The sequence below is a fragment of the Equus przewalskii genome, chromosome 24 (genome assembly GCF_037783145.1).
Source record: "Equus przewalskii isolate Varuska chromosome 24, EquPr2, whole genome shotgun sequence".
Classification (NCBI taxonomy): Eukaryota; Metazoa; Chordata; class Mammalia; order Perissodactyla; family Equidae; genus Equus; species Equus przewalskii.
The window spans coordinates 26,592,078-26,608,574 of record NC_091854.1 but is presented as its reverse complement, the minus strand read 5'-3'; the positions used below and the strand labels follow the sequence as shown (position 1 = coordinate 26,608,574).

General features: G+C 37.0%; 1 protein-coding gene across 4 annotated transcripts in view; it reads right to left on the bottom strand.

Annotated features, from left to right (window-relative positions):
• ANKRD13C (ankyrin repeat domain 13C) overlaps positions 1-16,497 on the bottom strand; it is an 87,690-nt gene that overhangs the window by 21,046 nt on the left and 50,147 nt on the right. For 2 of the 4 annotated variants that reach the window (XM_008535585.2, XM_070592310.1), the window contains exons 7-10: positions 13,765-13,909; positions 8,241-8,372; positions 6,359-6,412; positions 5,720-5,881 (exon numbers count right to left, since the gene is read on the bottom strand). In XM_008535585.2, coding sequence (XP_008533807.2) covers positions 5,720-5,881; positions 6,359-6,412; positions 8,241-8,372; positions 13,765-13,909 — 493 coding nt within the window. The remainder of the gene's footprint in view (positions 1-5,719; positions 5,882-6,358; positions 6,413-8,240; positions 8,373-13,764; positions 13,910-16,497) is intronic. The other 2 variants (XM_070592311.1, XM_070592312.1) reach the window with 1 other exon arrangement.

The following is a 16,497-nucleotide window of genomic DNA, read 5'->3' as shown; positions in this document are numbered from 1 at the left end:
ATGAGCAGTGCCATGTCCGCGCCCAGGAACTGAACCAGAGAAACCCTGGGCCGCTGAAGTGGAGTGCGCGAACTTAACCACTCGGCCATGGGGCCGGCCCCTATTTCTATCTTTTTTATAATTAGACTTATCAATTCTACTATGTTCATATGCTGCCTTTATTTGATTCAACCAAGTCAAATTATATGTATAGATGAATATCTGATAGAATTACTATTTTCTTTAAATTTCTTCTAAAGCTTTATAATTGAACACCAAAAAGATTCTCGAATGTAATTCTTCAATGCTTCCCTATCAAAAGTCCAAACAATATATAATGAGATACATATTTTCTTTATTCTAAAACAGTTAAAAACATAATCTTAAAAGAATGACAGAGCTAACAAATAGCAATACAGCCATGGCTCTTAGTAAGTCTTTTTTTTTTCTTTGCAGGGAAAGATTTGCCCTGAGCTAACATCTGATGCCACTCTTCCTCTTTTTTTTCCTTTTCTCCCCAATGCCCCAGTGCATGGTTGTATATCCTAGCTGTAAGTCCTTCTAGCTCTTCTATGTGAGCTGCTGCCACAGCATGGCAACTGACGGATGGGTGGTGTGTTCCACACCCGGAAATGAACCCGGGCTGCCAAAGCAGTAAGAGTGCTGAACTTTAACCACTAGGCCATCAGGGCTGGCTCTTTTAGTAATTCTTAATAAATTACTTATGCCAGACTAAAAGATAATATAATGATTTTAAAAAATTAACCCTGGTGTTAAAAAATCCCTTCTAAGATCCAGTACCTGCTCTTAGCACTTTTAGTCAACATTACACTGGTTACTTCCCAGTGCAATAAGGCAAGAAAAACAAATAAAAGGCACAGAGATTGGCAAGGAAAAGTAAAAACTATCTTTATTACCTGATGACATGATCATCTATAGAAAATCCTAATGAATCTACAAGAAATTATATAACTAATATATAAATTTAGCAATATGAAAAAATCATATGTATTTCTATATGTTAGCAAGAAATGATTAGAAAATAAAATTTCAAAATATTCTCATTTATGATAGCATTAAAAAATGCAAAATACTTGAGATAAATTTAACAAAATATGTGTAAGACTTGTACACTGAAAACTACAAAACACTCTGAGAGAAATTGTAAAAGATCTAAATAAATGGAGAGATAGACCATGTTCACAAAACAGAAGATTCAATACTTTTAAGATATCAATTCTCCCCACATTAATCTATACATTCAACACTATCTCAAAAAAATTCCCGCAGGCAGTGCCATGGAGGAATGATGGCCCTTTCAAAAAAATGGTGCTAGATCAACTGGACATCCAAGGCAAAAAAATAAACCTTGACTTAAAATCACATCTTATACAAAATTAACTGGTTCATAGAATTAAATGTAAAATGTAAAGGTATAAGACTTTTAGGAAAAAAACATAGGAGAAAATCTTAGGGACTGGAGCTAGCAAAGAGTTCTTAGACTTGGCATGAGCCATAAAACAAAGATCAATAAATTAAACCTAATCAAAAACAAAAACTTTTCTCTGCCAAAGACCTGTTTAATAGGTTGAAAAGACAAGCTACAGAGTGGGAGAAAAATTTTTGCAAAACATATATGTGACAAAGAACTAGTATCTAGAATATATAAAGACCTTTGAACTCAATAGCAAAAACTAATCCAATTAGAAAATGGGCAAAAGAAACCAAGAGACATTAGGAAAATGCAACAAAACCACAATGATACAGCACTATACACTATCTGTTTATGGACTGAATGTTTGTGTCCCTCCAAAATTAATGTGTCGAAGCCCTAACCCCCCCAGTGTGATGGTATTTGGAGGAGGGGCCTTTGGGAGGTAATTAGGTTTAGAAGAAGTCATTAAGGTGGGGTACCCTTGATAGGGTCAGTGTCCTTATAAGAAGAGAAAGAGACACCAGAACGCTCTCCCCTACATGAGGGCAGAACAAAAAGACAGCCATGTGCAAGGCAGTAAGAAAGCCCTCATCTGGGAAGCAACAGGCTGACACAATGACCTTCAGCTTCCCAGCCTCCAGAACCGTAAGAAATAAATCTCCTACTGTTTAAGCCATCCAATCTATGGTATTTTGTTACAGCATTCTGGGCTGACTAACATACTACCAGAATGGGTAAAATAAAAAATTGTGACCATACCAAGTGCTGGCAAGGATGCAGAGAAACACTCATACACTGCTGGGAATGTAAAATGGACAATATTTTGGCAGTTTCTTATAAAACTAAACATTTAACTACTATTCAACCCAGCAACTGCACTCTTAGTTGCACTCAGACCCAGCCAAGTGCAACATCTTTTTTTTTTCTTGAGGATGTGAAATCTTTATTAGGGAGGGAGCTCTGAATGCACCAGGATCTGGGGGTGAGCCTTCCAGAGACAACTATGGACAGTAAGTACACAGAGGGGACATGGGCTATCCTCCCCAATCACCAGAGTGGTGGAACACACACAGTCCCAGGACCCAGCCCCAGAAAGTGCCCCCTGCCCATGCACCCCCTCAAGCAGCCAGCTTCACGCATTTCCAAAGACAGCATTTATCCCAAAGAATAAAGACTTATTTTCCAAAAAAAAACTTAACATGAATGTTTATGGCAGCTTTATTCATAATGGCCCCAAACTGGAAATAATCCAAAGGTCCTTCAACAGGTGAATGGTTAAGCAAACTATGGTACATTCTTACCACGGAATACTACTCAGCAATAAAAAGAACAAACTATTGATGTATACAACAACTTGGATAAATTACCATGGAATTAAGCTGAGTGAAAAAAAGTCAAGCTAAAAGGTTGCATACAATATCCTCAAAATGACAAAATTAAAGAAACAGGAACATATTAGTGGTTGCTAGGGTTAAGGGACAGGGAGAGGACAAAAGGGCAATAGTTGTGCTCATAAAAGGGGAACAGTGATGGTGATGTTCTATAGCTTGACTATAAATGTCAATATTCTGATTGTAATATTACACCACCGTTTTACAAGATGTTTCCATTTGAGGAAAGTGGGTGAGGCGTACATGGAATCTCTATGTATTATTTCTCACAACTTGTATGTGAACCTACAATTATCTCAAAATAAAAAGGTGAATTAAAAAAAGATCAAGCAGGCTTTTACGCAGTAATTATCTGATCTATAGATTCAATACCATTCTAATCAAAATCCTACCAAGTTTTTATCTTTCATAGAAATCGACAAGTTGAATTTAAACATTCATCAAGGACTATAAAGTTCAAAGGGCCATGATTCACACAGGAACTGTTTCCTCTGATTTCTGATCAGAAGTCTAAAGCTTAATTATTTAATTTAATTCATATTATCTTGTTCTATTATATAGCTATCTACGATTTTTCTATGTTTTAATTGCAATATGCAAAACTATAGCTGATTAAAATGCCATTTAAACATCCCACTAACAGTTCAAGTGAATCGGGTTACAGTCTGTGCCCTAAAGCAAACCAAGTTGTATACTGTAAGTTTAAATATAGATTATTCAGACAATCGGAGACAACTGGCAAATGGTCCATGAAAGGCTATTCTGTAAAGTTTTGTTTCTATGTACTCATCCCAAAATAGTTTGCTGCCAAAATTAAACAAAGGTAGCAATATCTACCACCACAACAAAATCATGTTTTAAAAAGAACTCTAATAAAATTTAAATCACAATACAAGTCCAAAGAAACGGGCTTTTTGTCTGTTCAACAATGGAGAGGAGAGCAGCTTTTATCAAAGAGGAAGACCAGCACTCCCTGTCTCATCATCTCCATTTCCATTTCCCGAGCACAGCACGCCCTCTGTCTCCCACTGATCAAGAGATCAGTAAATGCCAGGAGGCCTACGCAGACAGTGAAGTCTAGTGAGGCTCTATCCCAAGGCCAGAAGAAAAATGAGGGGTGCAGAGAGGATCTGGCAGGAAGGGGATAAGATCATACTAAACTGGCATAATCACAATTTTAACTTAAACATTTAATGGGGATTCTAAACACTTTACATCCTGTACTTATTTAACTAAACTATGGCTGATTCACTCAATACCTGAACTTTCTAAACATTAAAATATTTTCCTGGCACATCCGGTATTACCATGATTTAGTTGGAACCTGGCATACTATTCTGGATAGTTAACATCTGGAATGTTAACATTTGGGGAATCTTGATGAAGGGTATCCAGGAATTCTTTGTACTACTTTAGCACCTTTTCCTAAGTCTAAAATTGTCAAAATAAAAAATAAATTTAAGAATCCATCCAATTCATCTTACCAGGGACTAAGATTGCAGAGCACCTCAGCCTCCTCCACGTCCTCTTCTTTGTATTACACCCATTGGGGGAAGTCCCCTACGTGGGGGGGGGGGGGGGCCCGCACCCTCCAACTGCTTATGACTGGATATGAGTAAATATGAAACAAAGTGAGAGACAGAAGGCTCTTCTCTAGATTCCAATTCAGTTTTGCCACTCATAACACTATTATGATCCCTACTGAACAACTTCTGCTTATTTTTCCCTTTTTATAGAATTAACTGGAGGAGTAGGTAGGATAGGTGAATGAGTATTCTCCTGCAATCTTCAATGCCTTCAAAGAGGAAAAGTGAATATATGTACTCTGGAGAGGAGGAAATGGGTTAAATACTAAAATGGGGACTTTCTCTCTTAAAAGTCAGGCAGAAAAGAGGAGAGTGATCTTGTGCTATAAAGAGACATCAAGGGGTGAAGAATAGACATACTGTACTATTTGGGGAGCTCATAGTCTAGTGGAGAAAACAAACGTAAATAAACAATAACATGACTCTAAGAGGTGCAACAATAAAAGCATATATCAGGTATGACGACACAGAAGAAGGTTAACTCTGAGTTTATCTGGAAAGGTGGCCATGCATACTTGAGACAGGTTTTGAAGGATGAGCAGGAGTCAAATAGACAAGGAGAGGGAGAGCATTTCGGACAGAAGGAATAAAAAGTTTAAAAGCATGGAAGTAAGATACAACATGGCGTACTGAAAGGCACAAGTGTGTCATGGCTGGTGTGCATACAAGTGGTAAGAGACAAGGGTGGGAAGGGCTTGGAAGAACATGAATGTCCTCACATGCCATGCTCGATGCCAGACCTTACCCTGAAGGTCTGAAGAAGTCATGGAAGGAGGTTAGAAACAGAGCATCACAATCAGGTTTATATTTAAGACAAATCTTACTGGCAGAACATGGGTGATGCATCATATGATTTTTCGTATCCCTTTCTATTTCCTAATTTCCCCTCCCCTCTCCCTCCTGTCATACAATTCTTTGCATATAGTATGCTTTCAATAAACACTTGCTGAATAAAAAATTTATAGGATGGTACAGGCTAGAAATGACTTCAGAAAGTAGATGGATCTTTAGCTGGGCCTGCAAAGCAGCAGCAGATTTCAGTTGGTGAAGCAGGAAAAAGAATCTACGTAAAGGGACATGGATTAAAAATTAACACTGGGTTTCATGTTTATAAAATGATTTTAATCTATGTGTTCATGAAGATTCAAAGACCAAGAACAGATTCACAAAAAATCACCAAAGACCATAACACAAAAAAATAAAAGGTGATACATAGTAAAAAAAGAAAAGTCTGTTAAGTATACTTACATAAACTCACTGAATGCCAGGAATGAAGGCTACCCCTCTCTCCTTAGAACATTATAAATTAAGAGAAGTAAAAATTATACCTCAAAATTCTGTTCCATTATGTTTCCACCTTTACTCAAACTCTCCATAATGGCCTTATTTCGAAGAATATCTTCTTCACTGAGATGTTCTCTTCTTTTTCTTGATTCTAAAACAAGTCCATTCACCAGATAAAAGTCTGCCAGAAAGTTTCCTACTCTTTCCTAAAACAAAATCAAATATTTCAAAATAATAAAACAAATTAAGTTTGCCTTATATTAAAAGAAAAGTTTTGAAGTAATATACAAGTTTTTTCCATAAATGTAACATTTAGGTGATAATAAATATTCCTTTAGTACTTGAAATAATCAAAATATCTTATACATTCTATTAAGTTAAAAAATATATAAAATTACATATTTCAAATTTGTAAAGGAAAATTTAAAACACACAAGATGTATGGTAGTTAATCTGCAAACGAATTAAACCTAATGAAAATACCACATAGTATTACTTTAGAATCTACTCCCAAGGAGCACAAAGCTATCTGAAAACTTTATTTAGCTGATAGTCAAACATCATGAGTAACAAGGAGGGGTCAGGGATAATTACTGTTCCCATTTTATAGATAGAAAAAAAAGTGGAGTAAAAGAAATAGTCTAAGTCACATAATAATCTCTAGTACAACTAGAATTAATTACCTGTTCCAATACTCTATTCTCTAACAGGATCAAACTTCCAGTTACAGTTGCTTGCTGCTTTCAATAAAGAAGAGAGAACAACAGAGTAGTCTTGCTCACCAATACAATGAAGTGTTTACATTATAGACTGGGGAGAGGGAAACTCAAGTGGTATACAGGACAGCAAGAAAAGAGCTATTTCCTTTCAGTGAAGTCCTCCTTCAACACTAACCTTCACCTTTTTCACTCACAGATGGTCAGAGTTTGAAATACTTTACTTCAAAAAAAACGATCAACAACTTACTGAAAACAAGCTTCCCATTTCTACTGTATGCAAATCACTTGGTCTCCATCTTGTTGCTGTTTTCTGGCATTCCAAAACTATGCGTATAGAGTTGTGACCATGTCCACCTCGCTTTCCATGGCCTCCTTACCGGTCACCAGAAAGCAAAGCATTTTGTACCTGTTTCTACCTACAAAATGGGAACCATAAGCATTACTGACTCCCTCCTTACCTGTCAAAGATTTAAGAAGATCACCTAGACACTGTTCAAGAGCTTTGAGCTGCTTAGCAGTAGCAATAGATGAAAAGCAGCTTCAATTTTTATCTTCTCTTGAAGTGATCCTTCTAATGCTGTCCAGAAGAACAGAGTACAAACAAATAAGACTTTGAAGCAACAAATGGATTACTGTGTAGGATCTTACAATTGGGAATTCTATAATGCTATTTGTTGCCAAATAGGGTTAGAGAACAAAGTTGATGAGCCTAGATTTCATAGTGAGAATTTTTCTGTGGTTGGGAAATACTCAGGTGATTTATCAGTTCTTGAAATCTTATCTACATAGCTATATCTATATGTGTGGACATATCTATATGTAGATACATACAAAGAGAAAGAGAGAGAGATCTCCTATTGATTTTGTTTCTCAGAGAACCCTGACTAATCCAGGCTGTTTTTGTTTTTCCAGTGAAAATATAGTCATTTCTACTGCGTGTAATAAAAGATAAATATAATTTTTAAAATCAATAAATTCTGGCCCTTATCTGATAGGGTTACTTATTCTTTTTTTTTTTCTGAGGAAGATTGGCCCTGAGCTAACATCTATGCCCATCTTCCTCTATTTTATATGTGGGTCACCTGCCACAGCATGGCTTGATAAGCAGTGCATAGGTCTGCACCCAGGATCCGAATTGGTAAACCCCGGGCCCCCAAAGCAGAGCACACAAACTTAACCACTGCGCCACCAGGCGGGCCCCTGGTTACTTATTCTTAACTTTACAGTTGTTTAAAATGCTTCTTTATACATCTAATTGAATTTTTTTTAATATATTTTGAACAGCCTTACATAAACTTTTGCTTACAGATGAAATGGAAATTACGGAAAGAATTTACAATTCACTAATGGGGAAACCTCCATTGAGATTTAATGACAGTGTTGTAGAAATGTAAGCTTATTTAATTTTAGTCACATATATGGAATACTAAGAAACAGATACTGGTAAGTAAATAGTTTAGAAGTCTAAAAGCAGAAAGGAAAAACTGTCCAGGGAAATAAATTCAAAAGTGTATCCCTCTTTGTGCTCTTCTGAAGGAACAAAACATTAGAAATGTAATGGAATCAAGTGAAGACACTGCTCCCTGTATAATAAGAAGGCAGCTGACAACAAGAATCTTTCCCAACAAAGAATTCAAACGAACTGAACTTTCTCTCCCGGCTTCCGTAAGAATATCTTCCAACTCTGTAACCATCCATTATAATTCCCTGTCTGAATTCAAGGAGGAGAGAATAAACCACTTGAAAACAATTCAGTAAGCTACTTCTTCCTGAATTTCCATCACATTATTTTGCAACATTAAATACTAAACAATTTTTAAAGTTGAAAAATCTAGATTTCACATACTGTTTTATCTTCCCGAAAAAGCCATCCTGTTTGGGCACGTGTAAAAGAAATCGATTTGGTTGATAAAGTTGCAGAGTAAATATCACTACTCATCAAAATATCAACCTCTTCTTCCGTTTCCATTTCTGATTCCTGGCGTGGGGGCAAAAGTTAAATATAAGAGTCTAGGTTTTCAAAGGTTATTAGTACTATATATGAAAATATCAACAATTAAAATGTTATGAATTTTAAAAAAACAAAAAAGATTCTAAAAAATGTGAAGTGCTACTTATTCTAAAAACAAATACAGATTTTAAACTTCATATATCTAAATAAGTTACAACTATGATTAACTATGAACCTACAAATACAGGACACATGAAATACAGTACTCTTACACTGCTACAGACGTGTAATGGAAACAATGCTAGACCACCCATTACAGAAAGACAGAATACGCAGAGCAATGGTAAAGATTACTTTAAGAATTAAGTTAACAGGTCTGAGACAAAACGCCCACAGGAACGTCTGTTTTCTTTACATTCAGATGACTCTTACTTTAGTTATTTTTAATCCAAAGACCCACAGCTACCATTTGAGCCTTTGCTTCCCAGTAGTTCTAAGTGGAAGGAAGGAAGGAAGGGAGAGAAGGAAAGAGCGAATGAGGGAAGGAAAAGAGGAAGGAGGAAAGAAAGGAAAGGAGGCCAGAAGGGATCTTCTCTATATTCCTTAAAGAAAGAAAAGGAATCCACAAATATCAACCCATGATTTCCAAACTAAGTAAGTACCCTTGGTTCAGGTTTTATTCTCTACATATTTCCCAGTGCTGGCATATAAAACTTGACCAATAATTATTATAATATTTTTTGCTTGAGGAAGATTAGCCCTGAGCTAACATCTTTGCCAATCTTCCTCCACTTTATATGTGGGTCACTGCCACAGCATGGCTGATGAGTGGTGTAGGTCCACACCCAGAATCCAAACCCATGAACCTAGGCCACTGAAGCAGAGTCCACTGAACCACTACGCCATGGGGTCAGCCTCCAATAATTATTAATTTTGTTGTTGTTGGTTTTTTGCTTTTGGTTTTGTTTGACGAAGATCAACCCCGAGCTAATATCCATGGCCATCTTCCTCTATTTTATATATGGGATGCCTGCCACAGCATGGCTTGATAAGCAGTGCATAGTTCTGCGCCCGGGATCCAAATCAGTGAACCCCAGGCTGCCAAAGTGGAGTGCATAAACTTAACTGCTATGCCACTAGGCTGGTCCCAATAATAATTGTTTTTTAAATGAGAAAAAAAGAAAGCTCTGTGCTTGCTTCAAGGACAGAAGTCTAAGTGATCAGGTACAGAGAGCAGGGGAGTAGGCATATGAGATTCTATTCTGTAACAGACCATGAGAGATTCTCTGATACTTAGGACCACAAGGTCCTAAGAAAAAAGGGATATAAAAGGATTATACAGAATTGTTAAAGATTATGCTTCAAACATACAAATCAACTAGGATTTTATGTATTAGCTGAGAACAACATTATATATAACACTGTCTATGAAGAAATTTGCTTTGGGATGAGCCCAGTGGCACAGCACTTAAGTTCGCATGTTCCGCTTTGGCGGCCAGGGGTTCGCTGGTTAGGATCCCAGGCATGGACCTATGCACCACCTGTCAAGCCATGCTGCGGCAGGTGACCCACATATAAAGTAGAGGGAGATGGGCATGGACATTAGCTCAGGGCCAGTCTTCCTCAGCAAAAAAAGAGGAGGATTGGTGGCAGATGTTAGCTCAGGGCTAATCTTCCTCAAAAAAAAAGAGAAAGAAATTTGCCTTAAGTCTCAAACACCATATTTCCAAATAAACTTTTGGAACAGAAATCTTCTACAAATCATAGTCGGCCCATCTCCTACAGACATCATTGTAAAAGACCTATTGTTAATTACATTCATTCAACAAACATTTATTGAACAGTTACTACTTATATATGCATATTAGCATAAGTAACAAGTATTCCCTGCCTTGAGGATTATTGCTCAAAATCTAGCTTTTACGTATTTTCTTAGACATAAAATATACACACCCATATACCCTAAATACCAGTCCTTTGGTGATTTCATCAATACTATAACATCAGTTAATACACCACTAGCCTTAATCTCTGTCTTCTCTTTAAGTACCATATTTCCAAGACATCTGTTGCCTAGTTAGCTATCCTGTTGTCATTTAATACGCAAGGGGTCAAATTATTTAATAAATATCCAAGTGTCTGGAATAAAGGTCGGCAAACTATAGCCAGCAGGACAAATCCAGTCCATCCACTGTTTTTATAAATAGATTTTATGCTAGTAACAGAGGAGTTGAGCAGTTGTGACAGAGACCATATGGCCCACAAACATATCTAAATATCTAAAATATTGACTCTCTCTCCCTTTACAGAAAGAGTTTGCTAAACTCTGGCCTAGAATGTACTGATGCTTTATTAGGTACCAGAGAATACAACTAAAAAACCCCATAACCATCAGGAGTTTAGCCCAATAGAGGAAGAAAGTGATTATAAACAAACACAGCATTAGAGGCTCCATGGTACCAGATTTAGTGGGAACATAAAACAATAGTCATCTCACAGGGGAGGAAGTAACACTAAGCAGGTGCCCCAGGGGTATGAGGGTACAAGAAGGGTATTCCAGAAGCAGAAACAACATGAACAAAGAAACAAAACACTAAATACCGTGACTCATCTGAAAAATTGCAAAGAGCTCAATATGATCTAAGCTCTAAGTATCTAAGATATCAGTATCAAAGATAGCAAGGTAATAAAAAGGCTGGAAAAGCAAGCAAAAGCCAGGTCACAGAAGGAACCACGCTGTGCTAAGAAGTTTGGATTTCACTCTTTAAGGAACAGAGATCTTTTAAAGTGTCTTTAACGAAGGTAGATTTCATAAATTTGTTTCTAATGTTCAATCTCCAATATGCAGGATAATTTAGAAGCAGACAAGAAGGGGGCCAGGAAGATCATTTATGAGGCTTTTTGCAATAGTCCAGTTGAGAGAAAATGAATATTTAAATTATGGCAGTAACCATGAATAAAAAAGGGATAATGATAAGACATTAGGGGGACAGAAATGACCACATGTGTTCTCTAATTAGGAAGCACGGAGTACAAGAAAAGATGGGGAAAAGGGCAATTTTGGAGGGAAAATATGAGTTAGTCTTAGATGAGCTGAATTTTGAGGTACCTGGAAGACATATATGCTATCTATTAGGCAAATATATAGGTCTCTACTCAGAAAATCTGTCTGGGATACAAATACCTGCTTGTGAATCACCAATCTATAGGAGAGAGGTAGAGCTGTGGGAAAGGAAGGGATTATTCTGACAGTTTGTAAAAATGAGAACCACATCAAGGGCATATGAATATTCAAGAGGTGAGCAGAGAAAAAGAAAAAGGCAAAGGAGAATAAGAAGGAGAGAGGAGAAAAGAACAACTGACCAAGGTCAAATCACAAAGGAACGAAATGTTAAAAACTGAGTTACCAACAATAGCAAATACTTCAGAGAAGTCTAATAAACAGAGGGTTGAAACAAGTATATTGATTTTAGCACTGGACTCAAAATGAACGTCATCGAAAACCCAAACCTATTCCATCTTCCAATGTCCCAATTCTATCAGTGGTGCCACCATCACTCCACTACACTCATCCTTAAATCTTTCCAATTCCTAATTCACTACAAACTATTAGCAAGTCCTTTTATTTCATTCTTGGGAATGTAAATCATACGTTCTCTTTCTTAATTATTCACTACATCATCCTCGTAAAGATCCTCATCACCTCTCAACTGTAGAACTGTGAAAACTTCTCACATAATTTCCCCGCCTCCGACCTGTCCCTTTCCCAGTCCATCTTGCACACTAACTGTGCGATCTTGGAGACGTCATTTAACATCTATTAAGCCTCAATTTTCTCATCTGTAAAACAGAGACAATAAAACTACTTACTTTGACAGGTTATTTTAAGGAGTTAATGAGAAGAGCTGTAAAGCACTTAAATTCTAGTCCCAAAATGCTGGCAATTAATGCTTAACTATGATAGTAATTGATATACACTATTAATACAATATCACTGTCTATAGAACCTAGCAGTGTCTAGCGTTTATTACATCCTTGATAAATGTTTGAGAGAGGAAGGGAGGGAAGGAGGGAAAGTGCAAGAAATATATAAGATTAATTCACTTAAATTACTTTTGGATCATATCAATACCTTGTTTAAGAATCTATGACTCTCTGTTGCCACCTACAGCAGACCATAAGTTATGTTAGCTGGCTTTTTTTTTTTTTTTTTGAGGAAGATTAGCCCCGAGCTAGCATCTGCCACCAATCCTCCTCTTTTTGCTGAGGAAGACTGGCCCTGAGCTAACATCCATGCCCATCTTTCTCTACTTTATATGTGGAACACCTACCACAGCATGGCATGACAAGCAGTGGGTAGGTCTGTACCCGGGATTCAAACCGGCAAACCCCAAGCCACCAAAGCGGAACATGCGAACTTAACCGCTACACCAGTGGGCTGGCCCCTATCTGGCTTTTAAGGCCTTCCAGAAACCATGTTCCCAGGCTCAATAAGAGAAACCTTCACTGCAGTCAGGCCTCTTTTCTGTTTCCTAAACCAACCATTCTCATTCCTACTTCCCTCATTTTATTCATCCTGTTTCCTCCACAAGGAATGACTTTGATTCTTTTCCTCCTCCAATCTAAATCTTCGTTGCTCAGTGCCAGTTAGAAAACTATTTACTTCAATAGTACACATACATCTCATCAACAGATATGATAGCAGGAAGGTCTAATCTAAGAGATGTTGAGGAAGGAGCCACAAGACGCGGTGAATGACAAGGTGGGGAAATAATAAAAACAAAATAAATGCAACAGTGACAAAACAAAACGCTGACTTTGTAGGACTATCAATATATAGATTCTGGAAAAGCTTTTTCTTTGGTTTATAGCAGGGAAAGGACATTCAGGGAACAAAGGATAACGATAATGGTGCATATGGTTTTTCAATGGTGTTTGTCGAGGCAACACCAACATGCAGATACGATGTGACAGAAAGAAGAATATTTTGTACTCTAAGAGGGAGAAGACAGAAAAAAGAAAGGTACCCATAGAGTTAGGAAAAGCAGAAGAGTACAGAGAGAGCTAACAAAGTTGTTCATATTACTGAGATAGAGATGGTCAGCAACATTAAAAGAAACTAAGGTCGCAAGGTAACAAATGGTGAAAGGGCCAGCACAGGTTCAATAAACAAGAACTAAGAGAAGTTGGAGTTCATTTAACTAGAGTGAATTTTAAGCAAACAGACTCAATGGATTGGTCAGGATTGAGACCAGACGATAAAATTTTTTTAAAAAGCCAGTGGTAAGGAAATGAAAGCTTTGGTAATGAACCACCTCAATTATACTTGCCTTTTAAAACAATTACACTGAGGCTTGGTTGCATACGTAGGCTTTTTTTAAAACCACTTAGAGGAATACTGATAAGACAACATGCTCACCTCATGATGTATTCGCTGATAAACTTTTTGTTCATTGTCTAATACTACAAAAGATTCAGAGGGTGCCGCATCCCCATTGAAAATGAAGCTTAAATCCCCTCGTTGGCACTTCATGTCAGTAAAGTCTATGAGAGTAGTGTCAAGCCTGTGAAAGATGGGTAGATGAGAAATTCTGACAAATACAATTTCGATAAAACTCTACAATAATTAAACAAGCTTTATTCCTTCTAAACTCAAACCAAGATAATAATACCATATTTCAAAGTCAAATTTAGAGATAAAAGCTAAATTTAAAATATCTTATTAAAAAACATCAAAAGAATATTTAAATATATATTCCATTTTACCTATATTTCATTTTTCTGAATACATACTTCATTAATCCAGCAAGAAAAAGCCTGCTTCCTCATCGTTGAAGCATTTACCTAACTGTACCCTTATTCCCTACCATTTCCCTTACTGTACCAACTGCATAAAAGTTACTTCAACTGGTAAGGGCAGACAAGGAAAGCAGACCTGTCTAACATTCTTCAATCCCTTAAGACCATGTTGCTAGCTCAGCAGAGTGCCTAAGAGGGGTACAGCAAAGGGTGGACCACATTATTGAACTAAGGACTATGTGTCTACAGTCTCGCCTTTTTGATCTACATCTATGCCATCCAGTACCAAAACTCACTTCATCCTTCAACTTGACAAACCATTTAACTTAATCCAAATTCTTGGCCTTTCTGTTTTACTTCCCAGATTCCGATTAGCATTCTCTTTCCCAGAATTCTCCTTTCCAAGATCCCCGCAGCCTGAGATCATTGTGGATTATGGATCATTCCTATGTCAAATACTCACGGATTCATACACTTTTGGGTTTATTGTGCTCTTTGGTAACCAAGATCTGTCATGGTCTAGCCCAATGTGTTGGTCTCACATAAATTCCACAAATCACTACTTGCTGAAATTAGGAAGAATACTGGAATGGAAAAGTTTCCAAGTACCCTGAAGTGCTTCAATCTCGCACAAGGCTTCATAGGAGATCACCACATCGGGATCTCTCTGACTGGCAGCTGAAAACACAGTCCTTAATCTAAGAAATGGGTTGACCCAGCTGTTAAGAAATGCTGATCACACCAAAGGGAAGTGCTTTAACTCTTTGTGAGAGACCCACCCTGGCTACTGAGTTTCTAAGACAACTATACGTATTCATTACTTTGTAGGTTTTTCAGTTCTCATACCAGACAAGGCAAAGTAAGTGGGCATTCTTGGTTTTCCTACACAGAAAAAGCTGAGAAATGAAACATATCTCACATGCTGTTATCAAAAGAATAACTAGGGTTACATATAATTTATCACCAAAACTAATAACTTTTAAAAGTGAAGGTGATACTATTAATAGTTTTACCAGGACAACAGAAATGACCCAGAGCAAACAGGGAAGTACGTTACCTGACATATAAGGGGCTCTTTGCTGAGCCATGTAAAATATACACATCCCTCAGAATGAAATCAAGAAGTGCCAAAAAGAGCAAGTCACCAACTCCCATAGGAGAGAACCCTGCCTGCTACCTTATAGCTGAATTCTAGCTCCTGGTCCAATTCTAGTGCCTACTACTATACACTAAACACATCCTGCTATTGCTTGTACATGTGGGATAAGAGAAAATAATGCTAATAAAAGGGGCTCGTCCCTTACCTCTATAAAGTGCAGGCTACTGACAGTGTCAAAAAGGAACAGATCATTTGATATAAGTGGCCTATTTGGACTCCAAGCTTCAGCTACCAAGGAACTCTACACCCCACATAAAAGAAGAAATGGGCCAGTACAGTCTTCTGCCTCCTTCCCTTCTTGCCCATTCTGGGTGGATGGTAGTGGGCTGCAAGGGGTGGGGGTGGGAATAGTGAGGGAAGAGATGCACAAAGAGACAGAGAGACAAAGACAGACTGACATGGTGACATTTGAGTTCTTAGATCTAGTCACACCTAAAATCTGTAATAAAGTCAATTTTTATTTCACTTGTGTTTTTATAATTTGCAGCTGAAAGAGAACTATCTAATACATCTTCTGCAATATCCCTGACATATTAGATGGCCTACTAAGCTGTATCACAATACTTATAATGATATAATTTATCATGATGCTTTTTTAAGGTATTAACTAGTCCTTGACTTTAAGCCTATGAGCCTAAATATTTTTTATTTTCCATGTAATATTTTCTATTTTTGCTATGTAGTTATCCAAGAAGAACAAAAACTTCTTTATACCAATGCAAAAATTTGAATAGAAAAATATTCTTTTTGAGATAAAAACTTGAAAAATGCCAAGTAACACAGAAAAAGGAAACAGAGCCTTCCCTTGAGACAAAAGCCTGAAACGAGGCAAAGTTTGCATGATCATTTCACTCAGTAGTTACACATTACCTCATCATTACTAATATTAATAGTGAAAGTATTTGTTAGTATTCTCAACAATAAAGTTGCTCATATTTTCCAATTTCTACTAAAGTATTAATTTCTCCTTGAGATCAGAGAAGATATTTTAAATGATCACATGGCTGTCACGAGATACAAGCAAACTTTAAAGATTTCCTTGGACATAATTTAAAATTCAACTTCATTTGAAGTGATTTTTAAAAAAACTAATCATCTCATGATGTTCAAATTTGAAAGTTTTTATTTAATGTTAACAGGTTTTTTTTCCTTAAATAGATTCTTGTCATCTATGTAAAAAAACCTTTGCCATCC